This window comes from Ovis aries, chromosome 3, assembly GCF_016772045.2.
Source record: "Ovis aries strain OAR_USU_Benz2616 breed Rambouillet chromosome 3, ARS-UI_Ramb_v3.0, whole genome shotgun sequence".
NCBI classification, from domain to species: Eukaryota; Metazoa; Chordata; class Mammalia; order Artiodactyla; family Bovidae; genus Ovis; species Ovis aries.
In genome coordinates, this window is record NC_056056.1 from 157,385,744 (window position 1) to 157,411,321 (window position 25,578).

The 25,578-nt window shown below is 37.9% G+C and overlaps 1 protein-coding gene across 7 annotated transcripts in view; it reads right to left on the reverse strand.

Moving 5' to 3' along the window:
* Positions 1-18,990, reverse strand: part of USP15 (ubiquitin specific peptidase 15) — a 129,213-nt gene extending 110,223 nt beyond the window's left edge. For all 7 annotated transcript variants that reach the window (XM_004006508.5, XM_004006507.5, XM_042246978.1 and 4 more), the window contains exon 1: positions 18,891-18,990. In XM_004006508.5, coding sequence (XP_004006557.1) covers positions 18,891-18,979 — 89 coding nt within the window. In that variant the 5' untranslated portion in view covers positions 18,980-18,990. The remainder of the gene's footprint in view (positions 1-18,890) is intronic.
* Between the last annotated feature and the right edge of the window lie 6,588 nt (positions 18,991-25,578).

A 25,578-nucleotide genomic window follows, 5' to 3' on the forward strand; every position in this document is an offset into this window, starting at 1 on the left:
AGCTCCAGAAGTTGGTGAAAGACAGAGAAGCCTGGCATGCTGCAGTCCATGGGGCTGCCAACAGTCAGACACAACTGAGTGACTGAACGACGACAAATCTCTTCCAAATCCAACAGATGAATTTCCATTCAGTTCAGTTCAGTCACTCAGTCGTGTCCAACTCTTTGCAACCCCATGAATCACAGCATGCCAGGCCTCCCTGTCCATCACCAACTCCCAGAGTTCATTCAGACTCATGTCCATCAAGTAGGTGATGCCATCCAGCCATCTCATCCTCTGTTGTCCCCTTCTCCTCCTGTCCCCAATCCCTCCCAGCATCAGAGTCTTTTCCAATGAGTCAACTCTTCCCATGAGGTGGCCAAAGTACTGGAGTTTCAGCTTTAACATCAGTCCTTCCAATGAACACCCAGGACTGATCTCCTTCAGAATGGACTGGTTGGATCTCCTTGCAGTCCAAGGGACTCTCAAGAGTCTTCTCCAACACCACAGTTCAAAAGCATCAATTCTTCGGTGCTCAGCTTTCTTCACAGTCCAACTCTCACATCCATTCATGACCACTGGAAAAATCATAGCCTTGACTAGACGGACCTTTGTTGGCAAAGCAATGTCTCTGCTTTTCAACATGCTATCTAGGGTGGTCACAACTTTCCTTCCAAGGAGTAAGCGTCTTAATTTCATGGCTACAATCACCATTAGATTTTACAAAAAGTTACATAAACCTTGAAGAATTTTCTTTAGAAAAACATGACTTAATTGTTTCCAAATTGATCAAATTATGAATCTGATATATAGTAATGCATTCATTTTCAAGAAATTATTTCCTTTTGTTAACTAGAGCAGCTGCTACTAAGCCAGAAAGGTGAAAATGATTGGTTGACATCTCATAAGAAAAGAAAAGCACAAAGGACAAAAGTACAGATTATTACCCTTGTTATCTGGGAAGATATGTAATCTAAACAATCAAAAAATTCTAAAACTGATATATATACTGACTTTAAGCTGACCAAGCTTTGGTACCAAATATTAAACTTACCAAATATTAAACTATAGACTTGCAACCACCCTAGGTTTAACTAAATACTAATGTGCAAACATCTAGATAGTCCAGAGTAATTATTAACCTCTTTATGATAAACTAAGTTTCTTACACAAGGAGTCAGTATCATACAGATGAAACTGAGGATGAAATATTTCTGAATAATACTGAGCCATCTGACTGTGTTCCTATATAAAAAGCTACAAAGTAAATGTACGAAAATATGCTCAAGATCATTTCAGCTTTGGGGTGAGGCTTCAGACTGTGGCTGAATCACTATCATTCCCTCTGTTTCAGTGGATTAGTGAAAAGTGAAAGTGAAAATTGTCCAGTTGTGTCCAACTCCTTGTGACTGAATGGACTATACAGTCCATGGAATTTCCGAGGCAGAATACTGGAGTGGGTAGCCTTTCCCTTCTCCAGGGGATCTTTCCAACCCAGGGATCGAACCCAGGTCTCCTACATGCAGGTGGATTTTTTAACCAGATGAGCCACCAGGGAATACAAGGGTCTTTAATGATGATGCCTCACATTTGTCACTACCCAAAAGGCCTGTTTCCGTTCCAATCCCAAAGAAAGGCAATGGCGAGGGATGTTCAAACTACCACACAATTGCACTCATCTCACACACTAGTAAAGTAATGCTCAAAATTCTCCAAGCCAGGCTTCAGCAATACGTGAACTGTGAACTTCCAGATATTCAAACTGGTTTTAGAAAAGGCAGAGGAACCAGAGATCAAATTGCCAATATACGCTGGATCATCGAAAAAGCAAGAGAGTTTCAGAAAACCATCTATTTCTGCTTTATTGAGTATGCCAAAGCCTTTGACTGTGTGGATCACAACAAACTGTAGAAAATTCTGAAAGAGATGGGAATACCAGACCACCTGATCTGCCTCTTGAGAAATCTGTATGCACATGAGGAAGCAACAGTTAGGACTGGACATGGAACAACAGACTGGTTCCAAATAGGAAAAGGAGTATGTCAAGGCTGTATATTGTCACCCTGCTTATTTAACTTATACACAGAGTATATCATGAGAAACGCTGGGCTGAATGATGAAGCACAAGCTGGAATCAAGATTGCTGGGAGAATTAGCAATAACCTTACATATGCAGATGACCACCACCCTTATGGCAGAAAGCAAAGAGGAATTGAAGAGCCTCTTGATGAAAGTGAAAGAGAGTGAAAAAGTTGGCTTAAAACTCAACATTCAGAAAACGAAGATCATGGCATCTGGTCCCACCACTTCATGGGAAATAGATGGGAAAACAGTGGAAACAGTGGCAGACTTTATTTTGGGGGGCTCCAAAATCACTGAAGATGGTGACTGGAGCCATGAAACTAAAAGACATTTATTCCTTGGAAGGGAAGTTATGACCAACCTTGAGAACGTATTAAAAAGCAGAGACATTACTTTGTCAACAAAGGTCCGTCTAGCCAAGGCTATGGTTTTTCCAGTGGTCATGTATGGATGTAAGAGTTGGACTATAAAGAGAGCTGAGCACCAAAGAATTGATGCTTTTCAACTGTGGTGTTGGAGAAGACTCTTGAGAGTCCCTTGGACTGCAAGGAGATCCAACAAGTCCATCCTAAAGGAGATCAGTCCTGGGTGTTCATTGGAAGGACTGATGTTGAAGCTGAAACTCCAATATGTTGGCCACCTAATGTGAAGAACTGACATTTGAAAAGACCCTGATACTGGGAAAAACTGAAGGCGGGAGGAGAAGGAGATGACAGAGGATGAGATGCTTGTATCACATCACCGACTCAATGGACATGAGTTTGAATAGGCTCTGGAAGTTGGTGATGGACAGGGAGGCCTGGCGTGCTGCAGTCCATGGGGTGGCAGAGTCAGACAAGACTGAGCGAGTGAATTGTACTGAGTGATAATTCTCAAACACTAGTACATCAACATGAAAATGTTTCTATAATGATATTATGAGTTCAAAATTACTAAAGAAAATTTCAGAGATTAAGTATCTATGGTCTTCAATCGATCTCAAGTCCCTTAAAAACATCTGACAATCCTCCAGCATATCTCCAGTTTAGCCTTCTTTACTTCCAATAATTATTTCAAACCTTTTCAAAACATTAAGTCTCTAATCCATTAGGCTGAATAGACAGCCTTGCTGCTTACTTTTCAAAGAAGTAAGCCCCAACTTTCTAACTCTCTTACTCCACACCTTTATCATCAGTGATTCCCTTACACACCCGTGGAGTATATAACTCTCCTTAAATCTAAGGCTAATAATTTTTGTTCCTATTCTTTGGATCTAATTTCCTTCTGCCTCCTTGGAGACTTAACTCATAAACAGCCCCTACCATCTTTTCTTTTTCCCCCATATCTATTCTGTTTTTTTTCACTTAGCATGTAAGAAGATCCACCCTTTTCCCCCTTCTGCCCATATGACTGCCCTACTCACATACTCATTTCCTCTTCTATCTGCTCCCATTTTTCTGATTTGTCCTTGCAGCCAAACTTCTCCTTCCTCAATCTTCACTTACTCTTCAGCAAAGCACAACAGATCTTGCTATCCCACTGGACCCTCAAAAAGGTCCTCACGAAGTCACCAATGGCCACCCTACCAAATCCAAAGGATTCATAATTTTGTTACCGTATCAACTGCTTTTAAAAATAACCTCAGTGACTGTACCTTTCCGGAGGGCAGGAATATATCTGTATCTAAATATATTTAGCTATTTTACAAGACTCCCTACTTCTACCTAAATGTTAGTAGTCACAGAGCTGCTCTTCAATTTCCTCTTTTCTCACAGTCAATAGTTTCCGTGATATCATACCTTCACCAGGAGTCTAAAATCTGCATGCTAAGACCAATCCTCAAGTTCCTGAATATTTCCAATTTCTACTCATCCATATCAACTTGGATTTTTTACAGAATTTCAACTTCAAGTTGTCAATTGTCTTTACATCCCCAAATGTACTCCTTCTCTAATATCTCTTTAATAAATGTCATCAGTAATTTAGTTCCCCAAACCAGAAACCAAATTATCCTATATTCCTCCATGACCCTTTAACATCTAGCAACCAAGTCTGTCCCTCTCTTCTTCATGCTCAGAGAAGTCTCTTAGTTCTGTAACTCACCCTCCTCATCAGTCTTAAGTGGCACAGAGTACTATAACAGCTGCCCAACTTATACCTGCTTTAAATTTGCTTGCTTCCAATTTAGCCTCCATTCTGCTGCCAAACATTTTAAAAACACAAATATGATCAATCACTACTGTTAAAATTAAAATTTAGTGTCATGTAACAGACCATCTTACCTGTCTCCTGAGAAACCTGTATGAGGGTCAAGAAGCAATAGTTAGAACCCCGTATGGAACAACTGATTGGTTAAAGATTTAGAAAGGAGTACGACAGGGCTGTCTGCTGTTACCCTGTTTGTTTAATCTATACCCTGAGCACATCATGAGAAATGCTGGGCTGGATGAGTTACAAGCTGGAATCAAGATTGGTGGGAGAAACATCAACATCATCAGATATGTGGATGATACCACTCTAATGGCAGAAAGCAAAGAGGAACTAAAGAGCCTCTTGATGAACACGAAGGAGAGAGTGAAAGAGCTGGCTTAAAACTAAATACTAAAAAAACTCAGATCATGGCATCCAGCCTGATTTGCTTCATGGTAAATAGAGGGGGAAAAGGTGGAAGTAGTGACAGATTCCACTTCTTGGGCTCTAAAATCATTGCAGATGGTGACTGCAGCCATGAAATTAGAAGACGTTTGCTTCTTGGCAGGAAAGCTATGACAAACCTAGACTGTGTTGAAAAGCAGAGACATTACTCTGCCAATCAGGTCTGTATAGTCAAGGCTATGGTTTTCCCAGTGGTTATATACAGTTGTGAGAGCTGGACCATAAAGAAGGCAGTGCCAAAGAATGGATGCCTTCGAACTGTGGTGCTGGAGAAGGCTCTTGAGAGTCCATTGGACAGCAAAGAGATCAAACCAGTCAATCTTAAGGGAAATCAACCCTGGATACCTGGAAGTACTATGATGCTGAAGCTGAAACTCTAATATTTGGTCATCTGATGTGAACAGCTGACTCTCTGGAAAAGTCCCTGATGCTGGGAAAGATTGAGGGCAGAAGAAGAGAGGGTCAGAAGATGAGATGGCTGGATGGCATCACCGATGCAATGGACGTAAACTTGGGCAACTTCGGGAGATGGTGAAGGACAGAGTGTCCTGGCATGCTGCAGTCCACGGGGTCACAAAGAGTCAGACACAACTGGGTGACTGAACAACAAGAGAATAGAAATGTTTTCTATTTATGTAAAGATTTTGTATAAAGTGTTTTCAAATTAATCTTTAGAGTAACTTTTTCCCCTCCTTTTTTATTTAGCTGATGGGGAAACCAAAACTCAGAGAAGCTATGTACCTTAACAAGGTCATACAACACTGAGTGTGTAGGGCCTGTTTTCAATATGCACTCTAGTTTTCAGACTCTAAAGTTTAGTGTTCTTTCTACTGTATTAAACTTTACTTCATAAGCCATTTACTAACAGAGAACTAAGGCTTCCCAGGAGGCTCAGTGGTAAAGAATCCGCCTGCTAATGCAGGAGATGCAGGTTCAATCCCTGTTTTGGGAAGATCCCCTGGAGAAGGAAACGGCAACCCACTCCAGCATTTTAGCCCGGGGAATTCCATGGACAGAGGAGACTGGTGGGCTGCAGTCCATGGGTTGCAAAGAGTCGGACACAATGCAGTGACTGAGACACATTTAGAATAAACAAAATCCTTTTTGAAAAAATAATATCTTAGCATATGAACAGGAGTTATTTCATGAAAATAAGATAAAAAGCTATCTAGATTGAAGGAACAGCACATGCTAGAACCAGAACAACTTCAGCATTCAGGTATATTGGAAGAGTTAAATGCAGTTGGAGTTTATGACAAAGGGAGATGAGATGCTAGATAAGGGAGGCTGGGGCCACACTACAGCACCTTTAAGGTAATCAAAGATTTTATCCTAAATGCAAGGAAAGCCTCTGACAGATTTTTAGAAGAGATATAATCTGATTTACATTTCATGAAGATCACTGGGAGTATCTCACAAGAGTGTTGGGAGGTTTAAATACAAGTGAAATGTTTAATAAATCAAAACTTACCTAAAGTTCTGAGTACTTCAAAAAGGCCTAAACTGTATGGTGCTACATATTCTAATGGCATCAAGACAGACAATTTGTAATGTGATCTGAACAGAATAATTTTCAATGGCTACAGAGAAGCAGGATCAATTTTAGGACCCAAAACAAATCAATTTAAAATGAGTCAATTTTAAAACAGCCCTCAAATGCAGAAAAGCTACTATAAGAACTAAAAAGACCAGGTTGTAGTTTTTTTTTGCTGTTATTTGTGGGGTTTTTTTGGTGGGGGGTGGTAGAGAAGAAAGGTAGGAGTCTCAAAAGCTGGCTAGTGTCTCTGTACACACTAAAAGAAAATTTAAGAAACACACAAAGGGACCAACGAATGATTTAGAACAGCTGTAAATACAAAGACATTTAAAAGCAGTACAGGGAAATGGGGAAATCCCAAGAGCTGGATTCAGAAAACCAGAGGGCTAGTGAATGCATGGTTCTGTTTTGCTTTTTTGGATTAGTATATGTCTATGCTGACAATTTTCAAATAAGCAGTTCCTTCTTAATTGCTTAATATTGATATGAAAACCCTACAGAACATAGGGACATAAATCACAGCAGGAATGATCGCAAGGTGTTAACAATGTGACAGCAGCTTATCAAAAGGGCAAAGAACTAAAATAGGAAGGGATGGCTAACAGAAAATGCTCAGAGGAGCTTCAGTCAGAATGGCTGCGACACTTTAATTCATTTTGAATCAGTTCTGATGAGATGGATGAAACTTTATATGATTACTCTCTGTATACAAAAGTAGATATAAGACAGTCACTATTTTGCAACTGAGAAGACACACAAAAACTTCAGCCTAATTCAACGTAGCACACTTACTCTGAGAACAACATGTATAACTGTGTGTAAAATTAACAGCATAAAGACTGTTGGATATTAATTCACTCTATGACTAATCATCTCATTGAATAAAATACTATTTCAATTACATTTAAGTTGCAACAGCATAAGCCGTTTTTAATACTAAAAGAGATATTTATAGTATCTAGTACTTTAAATCATTATAAAACTAGATACCTCACTGATTTTTTTCTTAAGTACCACAAATGAAAACTCTTCAGTAAAACATAATCAAGGAAAGCTATTAAGTTGTTCAAATAAACCAATGGTTTGGTTAATCATCCCTTTATATCTTAATTTTTAGGTATGAAGCATTTCCAACCTATTTTTTTGCTCTACACGTTAAATTAATCAGTTGGCAAGAACTAATTTTTATGACCTCTTTTACATCTAAACTAAAAGACAAAGAACTCAGGAAGGAGGCCAAGTAAGATTGTGAAAATGAAAAGAAACACACAGAAGTGGAGAAAATGTTGCATATCATCTATCTAATAGGGGATCTGTATCTAGAATATATATATAAAGAACTCTTACAACTCAATAATGAAGAGAAAATTGCCAAATGAGAAAATGGGCAAAGAATGTAGACGAGCATTTTGCCAAAAGGGCTAATAAGCATATATGAAAAGATGTGCACCAACATTTGCCACTATGAAAATACAAATTGAGCCTCCAATGAGACATCATTTCACATCCCCAAAGATGGCGATAATCAAAAAGACAGATGAGTTGGAGAAGGCAATGGCAGCCCACTCCAGTGTTCTTGCCTGGAAAGTCCATGGACAGAGGAGCCTGGCGGGCAGCAGTCCATGAGGACATGTGACTAAGCATGCGTGCATGAGGGTGGAGGGAGACGGGTTGGCAGCAATGAACTGATAGAACTGATAGAACTGATAGATAGATATATATATTTTAGCTCCAAAAAAAAAAAAAAAACACAGATAAGTATCACAACGATGCAGAGAAACTGGACCCTTATACATCGCTGGTGGCAATGGAAAATGGCACCACTGCTTTGGAAAAGAGTCCATTAGTTCCTCAAAAAATAAACAAAGAGACTCAGCAATTCCATTGCCAGATATGCACCCAAGGGAAATGAAAACTATGTCCAGACTAAATCTTGCACATAAGTGTTCATAGCAGGATTATTCATAACAATCAAAAAGTGTGAACAAGCCAAAAGTCCATCAACTGAAGAAGGAATAAACTGAATGTGGCATCCCTATACAATGGAACATTTTGTGGCAATAAAAAGAAATGAAGTACTGATATACACTACAAAATGGATAAATCTAAAAAGCATTATGTAAGTAAATGAAGCCAGAGATAAAAATCACACATATACGATTCTATTTACATGAAATATCCAGAAGGCAAATTTATAGAACAAGAAAGTAAATTAGTAGCTGCCAAGAACAGCGGGATGTGGGTAGAAAAGGGGGCGGGGGAAACTGCTAATAGGTATGCGGTTTCTTTTAGGGCTGATAAAAATATTCCAAAATTGATTGTGGTGATGGCTGCACAATTAATTCTATGAATATACCCAAATTCAGTGAATTGTACACATCAAGTGATATGTGATACCACTCACCGATTTCTTTTCTCTGCCCATGTTCCTTTCCTCCAGAGACAGTATGATATGTTAATTATACACAATAAAGTTATTATCTTTTTTCAAAAGTGTGAAAGGGCCATAAATCTGGATGGAATTACTAGGGATAATTTTACAAAGATTGGTTTTGAAGTAAGTGAAAGTCAAGACTTAGTAAAATGTACTGGAAATAACATGAATGATGTATAAACTCCTATAAGGAAGGAATAAGTAAAGAATCTGCAGGAAACAATACTTGTATCAAAGAGCTATATTAGAAATGAGACTGCTAAGACTACAATACTAAACCAGAAAGACCTAGAAAATTCTGTAGGTTCCTCATAGATAATAGAGGAACATGGTGTTTTACTAATATGACAAAACTGCCACTTCTTAATTCTAATACTTTCAAGTAATCATCCCTCAAAGAACCGTTTCCCATAAAATGGGTACGGCTATCACTCAAAGGCAGGCAGTGGCAGTGTATTTTAAAATGCAGGTTTCAGAGATGACTGCCTAGATCAGAATCTCTGCTGCACCGTATCACCATGTGCACTTAACTCTGTACTTCAGTTTCTGAAACTGTAAAAGAGAACACTATCACTTATTTTATACATACAAAAAGCTCTTAAACTTATACATGAATGGTAATATTTGTAATCATAGCCACAACTGCATGGTACATATAGATACTTAGCTATACCTTTTCTAAGATTTGAAAAGCTTGAAATTCATTCAAATTTATGAAAATAAATTTTCCATCTGTATCACAGATAAATCACTTGATTAAACTGTTAAACATCATCAAGTTGCTATGACATATTGCTAAATAATATAAAGCAACCCAAATTATCAGATCTCTTTAACCATGATCATTTAACCCTTATCATTCTTTTTTCTTTCTTCTAGTTTTATTGATACAATTGACATACAGCACTATAAAAGTTTAAGGTGTACAGCGTAATGATTTGACTTACATACATCATGAAATGACTACCACAATAAATTTAGTGAACACCCATTATCTCATATAGATACAAAATTAAATAGAAAAAAATTTTCCTTATGATGAGAACAGTGGCCACAGGACTGGAAGAGATTCAGATTTTACTTCAATCCCAAAGAAGGGCAATGCCAAAGAAATGTTCAAACTACAGTACAAGTGCACTCATTTCACGTGCTAGCAAAGTAATGCTCAGAATCTTTCAATAGCATGTGAACTGAGAACATCCAGATGTATAAGCTGGATTTTAAAAAGGCAGAAGAACCAGAGAGCAAATTGCCAACATCCACTGGGTCACAGAAACAGCAACAGAATTCCAGAAAAAACATCTACTTCTGCTTCACTGACTAGGCTAAAGCCTTTGACTGTGTGGATCACAACAAACTGTGGAAAATTCTTCAAGAGATGGGAATATCATACCACCTTACCTTCCTCCTGAGAAACCTATGTGCAGGTCAAGAAGCAACAGTTAAAACTGGACATGAAACAGCAAACTGGTTCAAACTGGGAAAAGAGTATGTCAAGGCTGTGTAGTGCTTATTTAACTTAATGCAGAGTATATCAAGTGAAATACCAGCTGGATGAAGCACAAGCTGGAATCAAGAATGCTGGGAGAAATATCAATAACCTCAGATTGCAGATGACACCATCCTAATGGCAGAAAGCTAAGAGGAACTAATGAGCCTCTTGATGAAGGTCAAAGAGGAGACTGAAAAATCTGGCTTAAAATTCAACATTTGAGAAATGAAGATCATGGCATTCAGTCCCATCACTTCATGGCAAATAGATGGGGATAAAATGGAAACAGTGACAGACTTTATTTTCTTGCACTCCAAAATCACTGTGTATGGTGACTGCAGCCATGAAATTAAAACATGTCTGTTTCTTGGAAGAAAAGCTGTGACAAATGTAGACAGTGTATTAAAAAGCAGACATCACTCTGTCGACAAAGGTCTGTCTAGTTAAAGCTATGGTTTTTCCAGTAGTCATGAACTGATGTGAGAGTTGGACCATAAAGAAAGCTGAGTGAGGAAGAATTGATGCTTTTGAACTGTGGTGCTGGAGAAGACTCTTGAGGGTCCCTTGGACAGCAAGGAGATCAAACCAGACAATCCTAAAGGAAATCAACCCTGAGTACCCACTGGAAGGAGTGATGCTCCAATACTGTGGCCACCTGATGAGAAAAGCCAACTCAGAAAAGATCCTGATGCTGAGAAAGACTGAAGGCAGGAGGAGAAGAGGACGAGAGAGGATGAGATAGTTGGATGGCATCACAGATTCAACGGATATGAGTTTGAGCAAACTCCAAGACACAGTGAAGGACAGGGAAGCCTGATGTGCTATAGTCCATGGGGTGGGCAAAGAGTCAGACACAACTGAGTGACTGAACAACAATGATAAGAATTCTTAGGATTTACTCTAACAGCTTTCACATATAATATTTAGCACTGTTAATTATATTACAATGGAATATTGTTTTTGTTGTTTAATCACTAAGTCATGTCCAACTCTTTTGCAACCCCACAGACTATAGCTGGCCAGACTCCTCTGTCCATGGGGTTTCCTGGGCAGGAATACTGGAGTGGGTTGTCATTTCCTTCTCCTTCACCACTGAGCCACCAGGAAAGTCCCACAATGGAGTATTACTCAGCCATAAAGAAGAATGAAATCTTGCCAGGTACAACAACATGAATGGACATGGAGGCTATTACGCTAAGTGAAATAAGTCAGACAGACAAATATGTATCAGACATATATGGAATCTAAGAAACAAACATAAGAAAACAGAAACAGTCACAGATACAGAAAACAAACAGGTGGTTGCTAGAGAAAAAGAAGGGAGGCAGAGGAGAGAAATAGGTAAGGGAGATTAAGAGGCACAAACCTACAGTTGCAAAATAAATGAGTCCCAAGCATGAAATGTACAATGTGGGAAATAGAATCAGTTATCATGTAATACCTTTGTATGGTGACACACAGTAACTAGACTTATCCTGGTGATCCTTTTGAAATGTATAGAAATATCGAATCACTATGTTCTATAACCGGAAGTAACAGTGTTACAGGAGAACCAACCAACCAAACTCATAGAAAATTAGATCAGATTTGTGGTTACCACAGGCAAGGGCATGGGAGGAGGAGGACTTGTATGAAGGCAGTCAAAAGATACAAACTTACAGTTAGAAGATAAGTACTAGGGAGGTAATGTACAACATGATAAATGTAATTATCACCCTTAACCTTTTTGTTTTTTACTACAGGAACTTGATGCTCTTTTCATTCAAGCAAAGAAGTTTTTCTCTAATGCTCCCCAGTTTTGATTTCACTGGCTAAGTGAAGTAAGTCAGACAGAGAAAGACAAATATCATATATTACTTTTATGGGGAATCTTAAAAAAAAAATACAAAAAAAAAATACAAATGAACTTATTTCCAAAACAGACTCATAGACACAGAAAATAAACTTTTGGTTACCAAAGGGGAAAGTGGGGCGCGGGGCGGGGGGGTTAATTAGGAATTTGGGATTAAAATATACACATTACTATATATAAAATACATAACCCACAAGGACCTACTGCATAGCATAAGGACCCATATTCAATATCTTGTAATAGCCTGTAATGGAAAAATCTAAAAAATATGCATCTATATCTGAATCACCTTGCTGTACACCTGAACACAACATTGTAAATCAACTGTATTTCAGTTTTAAAAACAAAAACTGGCTCTCTAAAACTTAGACTAGCCTGGTCTCAGAGACACTCTGGACTTGCTTGTGAGAGAGCCTGTGATGCCTTTCACTAAAAAGTCTTTTCTAAGGCTACTTCTGCTAAATCATTTTCCTGAGTTATGAGGAATTATCACACTAATACCTAGACCTTCTCAAAGCTAAAGGAAGAGTGGAAGGGACAGCATTTTTAGTATTCCTCCTCGTAAAGAAGAAAAAGTAGTCATTACCCTCCTTTTCTTTTTGGAGAACTATAAGAAAACCAAGTGGAATCTTACTGACAGGAGCAGTATTCTAGGCATAACCAAATATAGGTTAACCCTACAGAGGTTTTCTGCCTTATATTAGAATCTGAGCTTCTTTCTTTTTGAGGAGCTGTTCTTGACTGTTTCCTCAGATACATCATTTTAATCTGCATTCAAAACTGAGGTCACTTACTACTACTCAGTCTTACTCTAGGTTTCTTTGGTAGTGGCTTCTGTGTACAATGGATGGTGAGGCTAAACGAACTACATTTCCCTTTCTAAAGAACAGATGGAGAAAGAATCTGAAAAAACAACTTCAAAGGAATAAATATAAGATACAGAGTGTGAATTACAGTGGTAACTGAGGAAATGAAAATAAGAGGCACAAACCAAACTGACATTACTCAGGGAGGGAAAAAAACCAGCACTGCGGACAAATTCTATATGGAGACTATGAAGAAACAGTTTAATGGTTTATGAAATACTGTTTGAATTACACCTGAGTAGTGACAACAGAAACCATTTTAATACCAAAAAGATACTAATGGGATTTAGTATTTTAAATCATTATAAACCAGGTATGTAAGTAATATTTTAAAAACCAGCTCTGAAACCCTCAAACATCTATAAAATGAGGTAAATAAAATTCTTGCTTTAATAGCTGCACGAGTATAAAGCATTTAGGATAGTGGCTAGAAGAGAGTAAGCATTCAATACATGCTCACTAGTGGTGGTACTATTACCTGTGAACCACATGCAAACCAACTGATTTCTCTCAACTCAGATTTCTCATCTACAAGAACAGAATACACACTTATTTCGAGAATCCAACCAGATGTATACAAACACCTTCACCAGTAATTCTCAACTTTCCCTTTATCTCCTTGCCAATATAGCTGATGGTTTCAATTTACTTTTATCAATAATCATAGTTTTTCAGTGAAGTTATTCTCACAGTGAGGTAAAGAAAAATCACTCTAAACTCTCGTCCAACTTAATGGACATGAATTTGAACAAAATCCTGGAGACGGTGAAGGACACAAAAACCTGGTGTGCTGCAGTCCATGGGGTCACAAAGTGTTGGACATGCCTGAGTGACTGAACAACACGTAATAAAACAAATATATCTAATGACTAACAATATGGCAAAACTCATTTTATCAGCAGTGATACTACATGGACTGTCAGTTTTCAGATGTTACAGAGGTATCAATATGGTTATGTACCTTCCACTGTCTTAAGTGTGGTTTGACTGAAAATTCACAAGAAGTTGGTAACCATGGAACATAAAATACCTAACTTTCATGTTTGCATTTTCTGGGCTATTTCTATGGATTCTTAGTGGGGGGAAAAAAAGTCTTATATATTTGTGATTTATACTTTTAAAATATGGGTAAAGCACTAAAACAAAATATCCTACTCTTACTACAAGCTCTTACTATCTGCTTGATACGCTGTTTCTGTAAAACTATACATAAAGGGCCCATATGGCCTCACTTATGATTACTAATAAACAAAATCCCAAATCTAAACATATACATGAGCCCAACTGCTTTTGTTTAAACGTACTTTTGGACTGAAATAATATTTGTTTTACATATTCAGTTAATAACCTACTAATCCTTAAACATATTTTTTTCTCCAAAAGCAGTATAAGATTTTCCATCATATCAAAACTAAACAGTCACAAGAAACAAGTGTGGGATAAAATGGTAGAATTCTCTTCCTAAATATAAATTAGATTCCATTTAAAGAGAAAAGAATGTCCATTTAAAAAAAAACAAGTGGAACACTTCAAAATGCATCTTTAAAAGGCCTGATTTAAAGCCCCAAACTACTTGGGTCCAAATCTCAGACGTATCACTGTGTGAACACTTCTTCTAGCCTGTCTGGGGAAACTCCTATTCTGGCCAGTGTGAACTGGCACACATTCACATTCTGGCACCCTAGAACCATGGTAATGAAGAACTAAGTGATTCAACAACACCTAGCACAGTGCCTTTTTAATGTAATGTCATAGGTCATAGCCTGACAATTCTTTTCTCATCATACTTACATCCAAGCAAGATTAGTAACAGTTACAAAATTATTTTCTAAAACATCTATTTAATACTTTGTATGTGCTAATGAAAAAAGGTGGTATGATTTAGGAAAAAATAAAATCTGAATGTCACTAAGTAGATGCTCAAGCTCTGGATATGCTTGGCCAAATTAATCTTGGCTTCACTAACAAGTGATTTTAAAACTTATGAAAAAGATTAAGGAAAAGCTACTTTTCTCAATTTTAAGCAATTAAAATGTGAAAAATATGCTTTAACGTCCCTACTTCTGTTATGTTCATCAATTGACCAACGCTAAAAAACAGTTTGGCTTTCTGGTTTCATTTGATGCAAATGATATAACATATATCCTATTTTAGAGGTAAACACTTTGATACAATTAAAGCTAACAGTAAGGGTAATATAAAAACTTGTTGGCAAGCACACACTAAACACTTTGGAGTTCATATTAATAGTTTCCATTTACATTATTAACTGATTGCCTGATTTAAGATTATTTTGTTAGTGTGAATCAAAGTTGCAAAAACATAAGGGACTACATAAAATAAAGATTTCTAAGTAAAACAGTAGGAAAGGAAAGCTCTAAAATTGAAATTAATGCCTCCTCTATCAAAAAAACTTGATTGGTCCAATTCCTCTGCAATTTGAGACAAAAACATCACACATGACTATATGAGTACATTTTAAAATGACTATAAATGAAAGCTACTCTTCTAAGTTACCTTAAATCTATTAATTTTATTAGAGTTTATACAAAAATGACATGTGAGATTTAATCTGTAAAGTAAGCTTTGAACATACTTGAACATAAAAATTAGTGGAAATGATTGGTAGATACATAACATTTAATGTAATGAGGGAATACAGCAGTGATTTTGGTGACTTATAACCATCTATTTATTTACTTACAATAAACCTATTTTAAAAGAAATCACCTAAGAGAGTACATAACCCACATGTACTTGTATATTTGTACACTTATTTAACTATCATTCCCTTCAATAGGTTCTTCCATCCCTGATATACTTTATGCAATGTACTTTAAACGAATTTTCCTTTTATTTTATTAGAAGAAACTACCATGTACCTAAAAATTAAGTTGTCTTTCATTCATCCTAAGCCAAACAGTTCTAGTTCCTTTACTCTTTTTCTATAGTTTCTGAATTCTAATTGTGTTGTGCATAGTTTTCTGAATCTCTCCCTGAAGCTTAGCACAGTTGAGGAAACAGCATAAAAGATTACGGCTTCTAACGCAGATACCTGTTACTTTTATACCCAACCTTTTTAAGAAGTATCTCTCTTTTACATCAATTTTGACATTTTTGTCACCACAAAATTTAATACCAAACATATCATAAGGTTTGTTTCTCATCTCAGACATGTGTAGCTTATTTTCATCTCTAGAAAGTTAGTTGCCAGATAAAAATCATCCACTATTTACAAATAAACAGAAATTCTAGTATCCACATAGAAGCAAATCTGTATCCTTGGCCAGGTGTTAGCATTAATTACCAGAGTAGTAAGAGGCAGTCCTTTTCTGCAAAGTGCTCACAACCTAATTAATGATCTTTACTTACTTGAATGTATTTGACTATAACATGAAATGTTACTATTAACATTTCAAGAATAAACTCATGGTAAATCTATCATTTTTTCTTAATAGTCCAATCAGTCTTTTCAAGTTGGTAACATACATATGCCAAGAAAATGTTTCATTTGCATACGGCCCATTTCAGCTATTAAAAAACAAACATAATTTGCCCACCCATAAATGACTAACCCAAGGCTTTTTTAAGACTTTAAAAAGAGAAATAACTGTTTAACAAGTTTTAATGAGTACCAAAAACATGAACCTAAGCGACAACTAAACCATTAAATATCTTTACGAATTCTGTACTCATGAACACATTATCAAATTCATACTTAAATTATTCTCCTTAAAATTCTGAATTAAACTTTTGCTAATTCCTTTTTTGATAGGTTTCACTTGCTAATTCCAAGTAAACTGGCTCACATATAAACCAAATTAGTTTCTGGAGCATCCCAGTACCATCTTTTCCTGTATTTTTTTCCTGTAAATGAGAGGGGAAATCAATTGTGAGGATAAAAGTTTGCATATTCTGCTGTTAATTAAATGTCTGGGCCTCAGTTTTCTTTTAAGATGGAAGCACTAAAATGCCTCAAATTTATGAACTTCCTGTATTTACTCTTATAAATATCAACAGATCTTTAAAATGATTTACAGTAACTTTGTCAAAAATAAAAATGCTAAACTTTAATGGTCACAATATCCATACTGCTTTGGTCATCCTTTATGGTTAACACCACCAATTATTACTCAGTATATCAAAACCACAACAACAGTAACAAGGAGTAATATACATAAAAGTAATATCTATATATTAAATTAAATAGCATCACCAACTCAATGAACATGAGTTAGAGCAAACTCCAGGAGACAGAGAAGGACAGGGAAGCCTGCCGCACTAGAGTCCATGGAGTCACAAAGAGTCAGACACAACTTAGCGACTGAACATCAACAAATATATTAAATTGTAGACTTGTATTTCATGAAAATCCACATTTACCTTTGTATAAGGTGGTATTAGGCAAGGTAAATTAAGAATGTTAAAATGTTCTTTAACAAACAAGAAGAAGGATTGATTTCATTTTTTACAATTCACAGGAAAAGGTAAATAAAAATGTCCTAGGAAATGTCCAATTTCCCCAGTAATTAACATCATAGGAACACTCCCTTATGAACAAAATGATTATTAAACCATATTTTTTGCTGTAATCCAACACGTATATGTTTACACTCAGGGATTTTTAATCATATAAAACTTACAGTGTGGCCTAACAAAATAAGAAAAAGTACCAAAACTTGGACCAAAGTATTTAAATTCAAGTCCCAAGTCTGTCATCTACTAGCTTACTTGACAGTGATTCTAGCTTACTTGACAATGATTCTAATACCACAGCATTTTAACAGAAATGGTGGTGATAAGAAGGTAACTAAAACTTAATGTTATATCAAGGCAGAAAATCTTGTAGACTATTTCACTGAATCAGGATAAACCCCTAAATGAAATTATTCTGTCCATTTCGTAGATGAAATCATTGAGATGCAATTTGAATTAACTTTCCTCAAAGTCACACTGCAAGCTAAGTGGTGGAAAGGCTAACCTAACGAGTCTAAATCTTACCCTCCTTCCACTAAGCCATAATGAGGAAATGAAAAAACACGCTGCATATTATACACAACTGTTATGGTGACGATGGAAAAGTGAAAATAACTTTTATTATAATAAAGAAGCACATGATCCTTCCTAATGAAACAGAGCATTTTAGGTTACATATTCACATACTTAAGTTATTTTGATTACCACTTGATATGGCCCACAAATATTAAAATCTACAAATACTTCCTTCGATATTTTAAGTATATCCCTTGGTATTTTATAAGTTTGAATGTTAGCAAGTGACTGAAGCTTCAAGTGGACTTATCTACTTCTTGCAGGCCTAACTTATCCTTCCAGTGAGAGGGAAGGACTGCACTTCTAAGAGAAACGCTGCTGGCGTCTATCAAGCCTCCACTAAAGCACAAGACCACGTGGTACCACTCAGAAGCCTAAGGTTCAGTACTCCTCTCCCTCCTTTTGACAAGGAACTAGGAACTAGGTTCCTTTCTCTTAAGCGGCGCCCTGACACATGCCACCTGTGTAGTAAGAACCGCAAACATCCTGCAGCCGGCCTCCCGGAAGAATACGAGAATCAGAATAGGGGAACTTGGATGCCGACAATGCAGGGAAAGGAAATGACTAAAGAAGTGAAGCGGGTGAGATCGTGATTAGCCGCGAGACCAGGACCTGTCAAACATTAAGTGAGAGTCTCACACTGAACGAGAGTAACCTATCGTTCGGGAAGGCCTGAAGTGGGAGCGGCACAACCAGAGGAAGAAGGACAAGGAGAACCGCACGAGCCGCCGCCGCCGCTCCCCGCAAGCCTTTCAGCATGCCTCGACGAGCCATGAACCGTGGCCCTCATTTCGGGTCCAGTCTTTGCCCCAACCTTGCGGAAGCGGCCAAAATCCTGCTGCCTGAGGCGGCCGCCGCCGGACCTGCCCGCACCTGTCACCAGCGAGACACCAGCCCGCAGTTCCCACCGAGTCCCCCACCATCTTCGGGCAACCGCAGCCACCTCAACCTCTTTCCCTCACCAGGTGTCCCCTTTCCGGAGCGAGGTTTTGAGCAGCGTCGCGATGTCAGACCGCTGGATGTCCAGATCTGCCGCTCCGCCTTCCGCCATCTTCTTCCACTAGCGGCAGCGGAGGCGGCAGCGACGGCGGCGGCACGCCCCAGAGCATTGTGGGAATGGCGTCCCGCGGCCCCTCCCAGTCGGCAGGTCGAAACCAAACGAGACGTAAGGCGGGGGGGGGGGTGCGCCTCCGGACCGGCGTTGGCCCCGGGCGGAGTGAGTGCTCCGCCGTGGTCGGCTGCCTCGCATCGGCCCCCGCCCGTCCAGCAGCTCGCCTCGGCCTCCTACGACCCGGGAACGCCTGGTTTTAACTTTCTGCTGTGGGGCCTGGATCCTGGCTCATTTGAGCGGTGCCACCGCCCTGTCCATCCTGCCTTCTGCCGTCCCCTCCGTCTTTCCCACAGACGCCTGAAAACCCTTATTTGCGCATTCACTCACGCTTGAGGGTGGGGCGGGGCGGGGGGCGTGGGGACGGCTGAAATATGGCAGAAAATTTGTAACAGGTCTGTGACTCGAGTCTCTCCGTTGCGAGTCTCAGAACCTAAACTCGGTGAAGATTGGGCCAAATCTAGCGACCCGAAGCCGAACGCTTAGCCGCAGCGCTCTTTCTGGGCTTTCTTGCGCTCCTACTCCTGCTGTAGGTGGAGACCTTTTATAGGCTCTTTGTGACGCCTCCCCAGGCACACCCAGATAGCTAAGCTGCAGTGAAAAACATGTTCCAGTTCCTCGGTGAACAAGGTGTAAAATATGTATCGAATAGTGCCAGGTACTAAAGTAAAGGAGCCAAAACAGGCAAGAAACCCATTCTCCTAGATACTGTGAAGTGACGTATTCCTAGCCACACCTTCCCATGGTGTGTGCACTTGAAAGTAGCTAATACCAGCAATTAGTTGAAGCCGATTATGTCAAAAAGGGGAAAATCGAGTCTCAACAATCAAATGCCAAGGTCACACAGCAAGTGGAGAGGCCAGTTTATAATCCAGCTTCACGTGCACACTGGCTCGCTGTCCAGTATAGTACACTAATTACCACTCCTTCAGCTCAGCTCAGTCGTGTCCGACTCTTTGCGACCCCACGAAAGCCTAAACTAACATAGAAACTAGGCTGCACTAATTCATTTAAAACAAACAAAAAACAACCCCTTTGTACATCTAGTGGCTAGCGCTTTGTACACCTAGTGCTGCCTAACAAGAATGACCTAAATATGTGTTTCAGAAATGAATTGTGGCAAAACTGCGTAAGTAATTCCAAGCATGAAGATGTCCAGCGATTTGACTGTAAGATAACATGATGTGAAAAGTCTAAAGGATGGATAAGAATTCCAGCATGATCTCTCGTTTAATTTTCAGCCTCTATGCTAACTCATTTGGTGGGAATGCAGAAAATGGGTGTAATATACTAATAAGTGTTGAACCCTTCCAAGTCAGGGTAGTATAATTTGTGTGTATCAGCATTAGGATTGCTTTTTTTTTTTGAAGTAATACTATTTTGTATTCTTGCATCCTTGATTTGAAAGTCTGAAAACAGCTTCCAGTTCCTGCTGTTTCTTATACCATTTGACTTTTGACAAGTTAAAAATTAGTTTATGAGTACTATCAAAGAGTTAAGTTTCCCTCCTGTCACACCTAAACTCTGAAAGAGAACTAAGTAATTTTTCAGAAAGATGCCTGTGGATATGGGAAGAATAATGGAATCATATGAACGAATATGAATTCAAACCTCATGTTCATGCCTCAACCTCTAGCTGCAAAGTATTTAGCTATAGTTTAATCATTAAATTGAGAAAGATAATACCTGTGTTAAAGAATTTTTTATGAAGATTAAGAAAACAATGTATGTGTATTACCTGGGACACAGTAGCCAATCAATAAACACTAATGTTCTCTATTGATGGGATTATTTGTAACAGTGTATTAATTGTATCTCAGTGAAGTTATTGGGAAAAAAAGTTACAGGTTTGAAGGCAAAGATCCTCTCCATCATTTTATAAACACAACAACTGAGAAGTGATGCCTCGTGCATACCCTGCTATCTAGTTTGTTTTTTTTTTTAAAGAAAGGGCATTGCTGATATGTTGAACTCTGTATCCATGCAACAAAATGAAATAACATTTTATTCGTTTGCATCATGTTCAAGGCAATGAGTTAACTGGATATAGATGTGTAAGTTCAATGTCAATTTGAATTATAAGTCAGATTGATGAGGTCATTTTGTACACCTAACTAGTTGCCTTCAGAGTCAAGAAAGAAGAGTCACAGTATTTTATTTAACAAGCACTGATACAGTGCCAAATCAGGTTCTAAACGCTTTAAAGTGTTATTTTGATTCTCCTAACAATTCTATGAGGCAAGTATTATTACTCATTATTACTCATTAGGTAGTTAAGGACTTCCATGGTGGCTCAGACCGTAAAGCGACTGCCTACAATGCGGGAGGCCAGGGTTCAATCCCTGGGTCAGGAAGATCTCCTGGAGAAGGAAATGGCAACGAACTCCAGTATTTTTGCCTGGAAAATCCCATGGACGGAGGAGCCTGACTCTTTGGGACCCCATGGACTGTAGCCTACTACGCTCCTCCATCCATGGGATTTTCCAGACAAGAGTACTGGAGTGGGTTGCCATTTCCTTCTCCAGAGAATCTTCCCGACCCAGGGATCAAACCTGAATCTCTCTCATTGTAGGCAAACACTTTACTGTCTGAGCCACGAGAGAAGCCTATTAGGCTACAGTCCATGGGGTCGCAAAGAGTCCTACTCAACTGAATGACTTCACTCACTCACTCACTAGGTAGATAAGGAATTGAGGCAAGCAACAGAACCCAGATTTGAAACCAAGCAGTCTAGTTCCAACATCTAGAAGGTTTGGGTAAATCTTATTTTTCTACTGGCCTTTACAATCTTGATAATAGCAATCAGTTGATTGTTATAGTTAGTAAACTTAAATTGCTTAAATTAGTAAGCAAGTTTACAAATTTATGGAAATTCTGCTTATCCTACTCTCAGTTATGAAGAGAAGTAAGATACTGTTTATAAATACTAAATTGGTTAATGTTCACTACTGAATATCTTTTTTCTCTGCTGAATAAGTAGGTAATTGATGAGAAATATTACTTTCCTTTGACCCACACAGATAACTGAACCAGGTGTTACATTGGCTTGTTTGGAATAAGTCTCTTCATTGATGCTTCCTTAGTTAACTTTATAAAAAATGTACTATTTTCTTGGTGATTGCTGTTACCTTCTCAGACTCTGCACCTTTCTTACCTATTAAAAATTTAACCTAGGACTTTGAATAGGGAAAAGGGGTATCTGAGTACTTTAGATTTTAAGCTTGATATGAATCAAGTGCATTTTATCTAAAAGCAGGATTCCTTCATCTTCAAATAATTCCCTATCTGCCTACTGATGTTTAAGTGACCTCTTTCAGAAAGGTTATTATATTCAACAATTAAAAGGTAGGACTTCAAATGTCAACAGTCTGGAAGAGTGTAAGTCTTAAAACTAAGGTGTCAAGTGAGTGCTTGATAGACCTCAGATGGACCAGAGAAAGAAGAAAAAGAACTGCATCTTTAGATAGAGTTGAATGCAAGAAAGTACAAAGAATTCAAAAAGGAACTTTGAATACTTCACAGTTTTGTTTGGTGTTGGCTACAGGAGCCTAAGGAAAAATCTACTAGAATCAGCACATTCCCTAAAGGAACAATGAATGATGACCTAGCAGTTTTTATTTCTCAGCTCTTCCTAACTCGGGGTCTTCAGGAACCACTGCTTCACTTTTTCCTTCTTCCTTGTCCTTCTACCCTTATTCCTTTTGATAACTCCCCACTCCCCCATGCCTGTTCAACTCTCTAAACCCTGCATTATTTTCTCTTTTGTTATAAAGTTGCATTTCCCCCTTTACTAGCTCTCTGAACAGCTAAAAAGCAGTGGAAAGGAGGGAGAGTAGTGCAAACACCGAAACAGCATGTAGTAACATGCTTCATCTGTTAATGATATTTTGAAACAAGATATGAATAAAAATTGTAAGTGTGACGATGCAGTTTTTAAAACTTAAAAAACCCACAGTCTTCTTATTTCAGATAAATGTTATGTTCTGATAAAGAGAAAGAAAAAGTAGTGAAATGAATACAGTGTCTTACACAAAGGGCCAGTGTACTTGGATTTTGACTCTGGCTCGGTGCCACTAACTAGCTTGGTCACCTTGGCCAAGTTATTTAATCTCTGTGAACATTGCTTTTTTTCATAAAAAAAATAAGGTGATTAGACTCTTCTGGGGCTGAAACTCAAATGCTTGCAAGGGTTTGATAATAGCTAATGTAAATGAGTGAAGCAAAACTGTTGTTACGACAGTGAGGAGTTGCGTGAACTCTAATGAAAGATCTGCCCTAACTAAAGTTATTTAAATTTAAAAAAGAGAGAACAAACAAAATTATACCTTCTATCCTAAAGAATCTAGAAAGTTTAATTTTAAGATGGGCGTGAAGTCTGCCAATGGATTATTCGGAGCTGCTACTTTAAATTCTCTGTTTTGGAAACATAACCAAAATGCTGTGAAAGCTGACACTACTCTGGAGGTTGATGTCAGTCTATGGTAGATACTAAATGATTAGAGAACTAAACTGAGTTAAATCAATGAACAAATCAAATATTCTTATAGATCTAGAATTACAGCAAAAAAAATTCTTAAGAGATAGTATATTTTGTGGGTCCTAGATATTTCAAAATGAAATGTACCTGTATAGCGCAAAACTTTTCCAAGAAAAGAGTTTGGTTATCCTATCCAACAGAGTGGTTGGTGGTGGTTTAGGCATTAAAGTCATTTGCAAGTCTTTTGACCCTATGATGGTAGCCTGCCAGGATCCTCTGTTCATGGGATTTCCCAGGCAAGAGTACTGGAGTGGGTTGCAGTTTCGTTCTCCAGGTGATCCTCCCGTTTGAAGGATCAAACTTGGGTCTGCTGCTTGGCAGGTGGATTCTTTACTGCTGAGCCACCTGGGAAGACATCCAGCAAAGAGTGATATAGGTTGAATCAAGATTAATAGGAGGGAAATCTGCCCATTTTATTTTTTCTTTATTTGCTGCTTATATTTATTGACATATTAAAGGTTAAATGTGTTATATTTATAAATAGAATTCAAGGTTCATAAATGACCACTTCATGAAAAAATAGATATGTTAAACAGCCTCTGAGTCCTTTTCCCAAGCTTCATAATAATAGATGGATTTTAGAAAGCTACATCATTTCAAACATGCTGATCTTTTGTTTTAAAAGATAAGTTAAACAAAATATTGATCTTAACATTATATACTTGATCATTCTTATTTTATATCAGTTTTGTTTAAGAGTTTAAACATGTTTTCTTTTATGCCCGTGTATCTTAGAAATCTAAACATCTAAAGTGAGGTAGAGACTTGTGTAACAATCCAGTGATTCTGCAACTGTATAAATTCCAGGGAGATTAACTTTGTTTCCTCCCAAGAGAGGATCAAATTATTCAGATTTTCTGTTTGGACAATCCTTCTCTTCATTTTGGCTTAGATAGCAAGAAGGTTTAAACTGCTGACAAAGAGTTTTAGAACAATATATTTTATAACAGCAGGTCTTAAAGAGTACATCTATATTCTGGGAGTGATGCAAACTTTGCCGTGAGGCATTTTTTCCATAATGTTGTCTTCCAGGTATGTCTAAGCAATAGGGACACCATAGACCATATGGAAGGTTTAGTCAAGTTAGAAGATATCAATAGTGAAGGTAAAAGAAGTCAGGTGATTTAATGAAAATATTCACTATAGATTTTTGCTGCTAGCCAGGATGCTTCTCTCTAGGCGTTTTTGAACTGTCATCAGTTGTGCATTTCTAAAACTATTAGTGGCCCAAGACCACTATGTAACACACTGAAAGTAATTTGTATAGCATGAGGGATTCTTGATATGTGCAGGAAATAACAATATACCTCCACATATAACTTGATTTACTTAATGTTTATGGAAATTTAATACAATATAGAGGGAAGATTATATATTTTAGAATTAGCAAGACCTATATTTGAATGCCCCACTCTGCTACTTACCAGCTTTGTGATACTGGACACTTTTGTTTCCTCATCTGTGAAATGAGAATAATAGACTATAGCATTCGGTCAAAAAGAGCATAAAGTATGTAAAACTCATCATAGAGCTTAAAATAATAGTAGCAATTCTTAAATTGACAAACTATCTATCCCTCTTAGACTGGAGCATCTACTAAATGTCTAAAAAAAATTCACTAAGATCACAAAGTTGCTATGCAGTAATATAAACATTTATATTAAAATTAGCAGTATCCCATGTCAAAGAAACCCAATCATTACAGGGGCTAAGATGGATAATATTGAAAGTTCAGCTTTACTCTCAGTCTTTTCTGTGAAGGTGTTCTTAAGAATAAAACAATGTACTTAGAAGCCAATAGTGGAATAATATACAAAAATATTTTCATATGCATGGGAATCTCCTCTAATTATACACATAATAAATCAAATACACTTGTTATAGTCATCTTGGCTTCCCTGGTAGCTAAAATGGTAAAGAATATGCCCCCTACGTGGGAGACCTGGGTTTGATCCCTGGTTGGGAAGATCCCCTGGAGAAGGGCATGGCAATCCACTCCAGTATC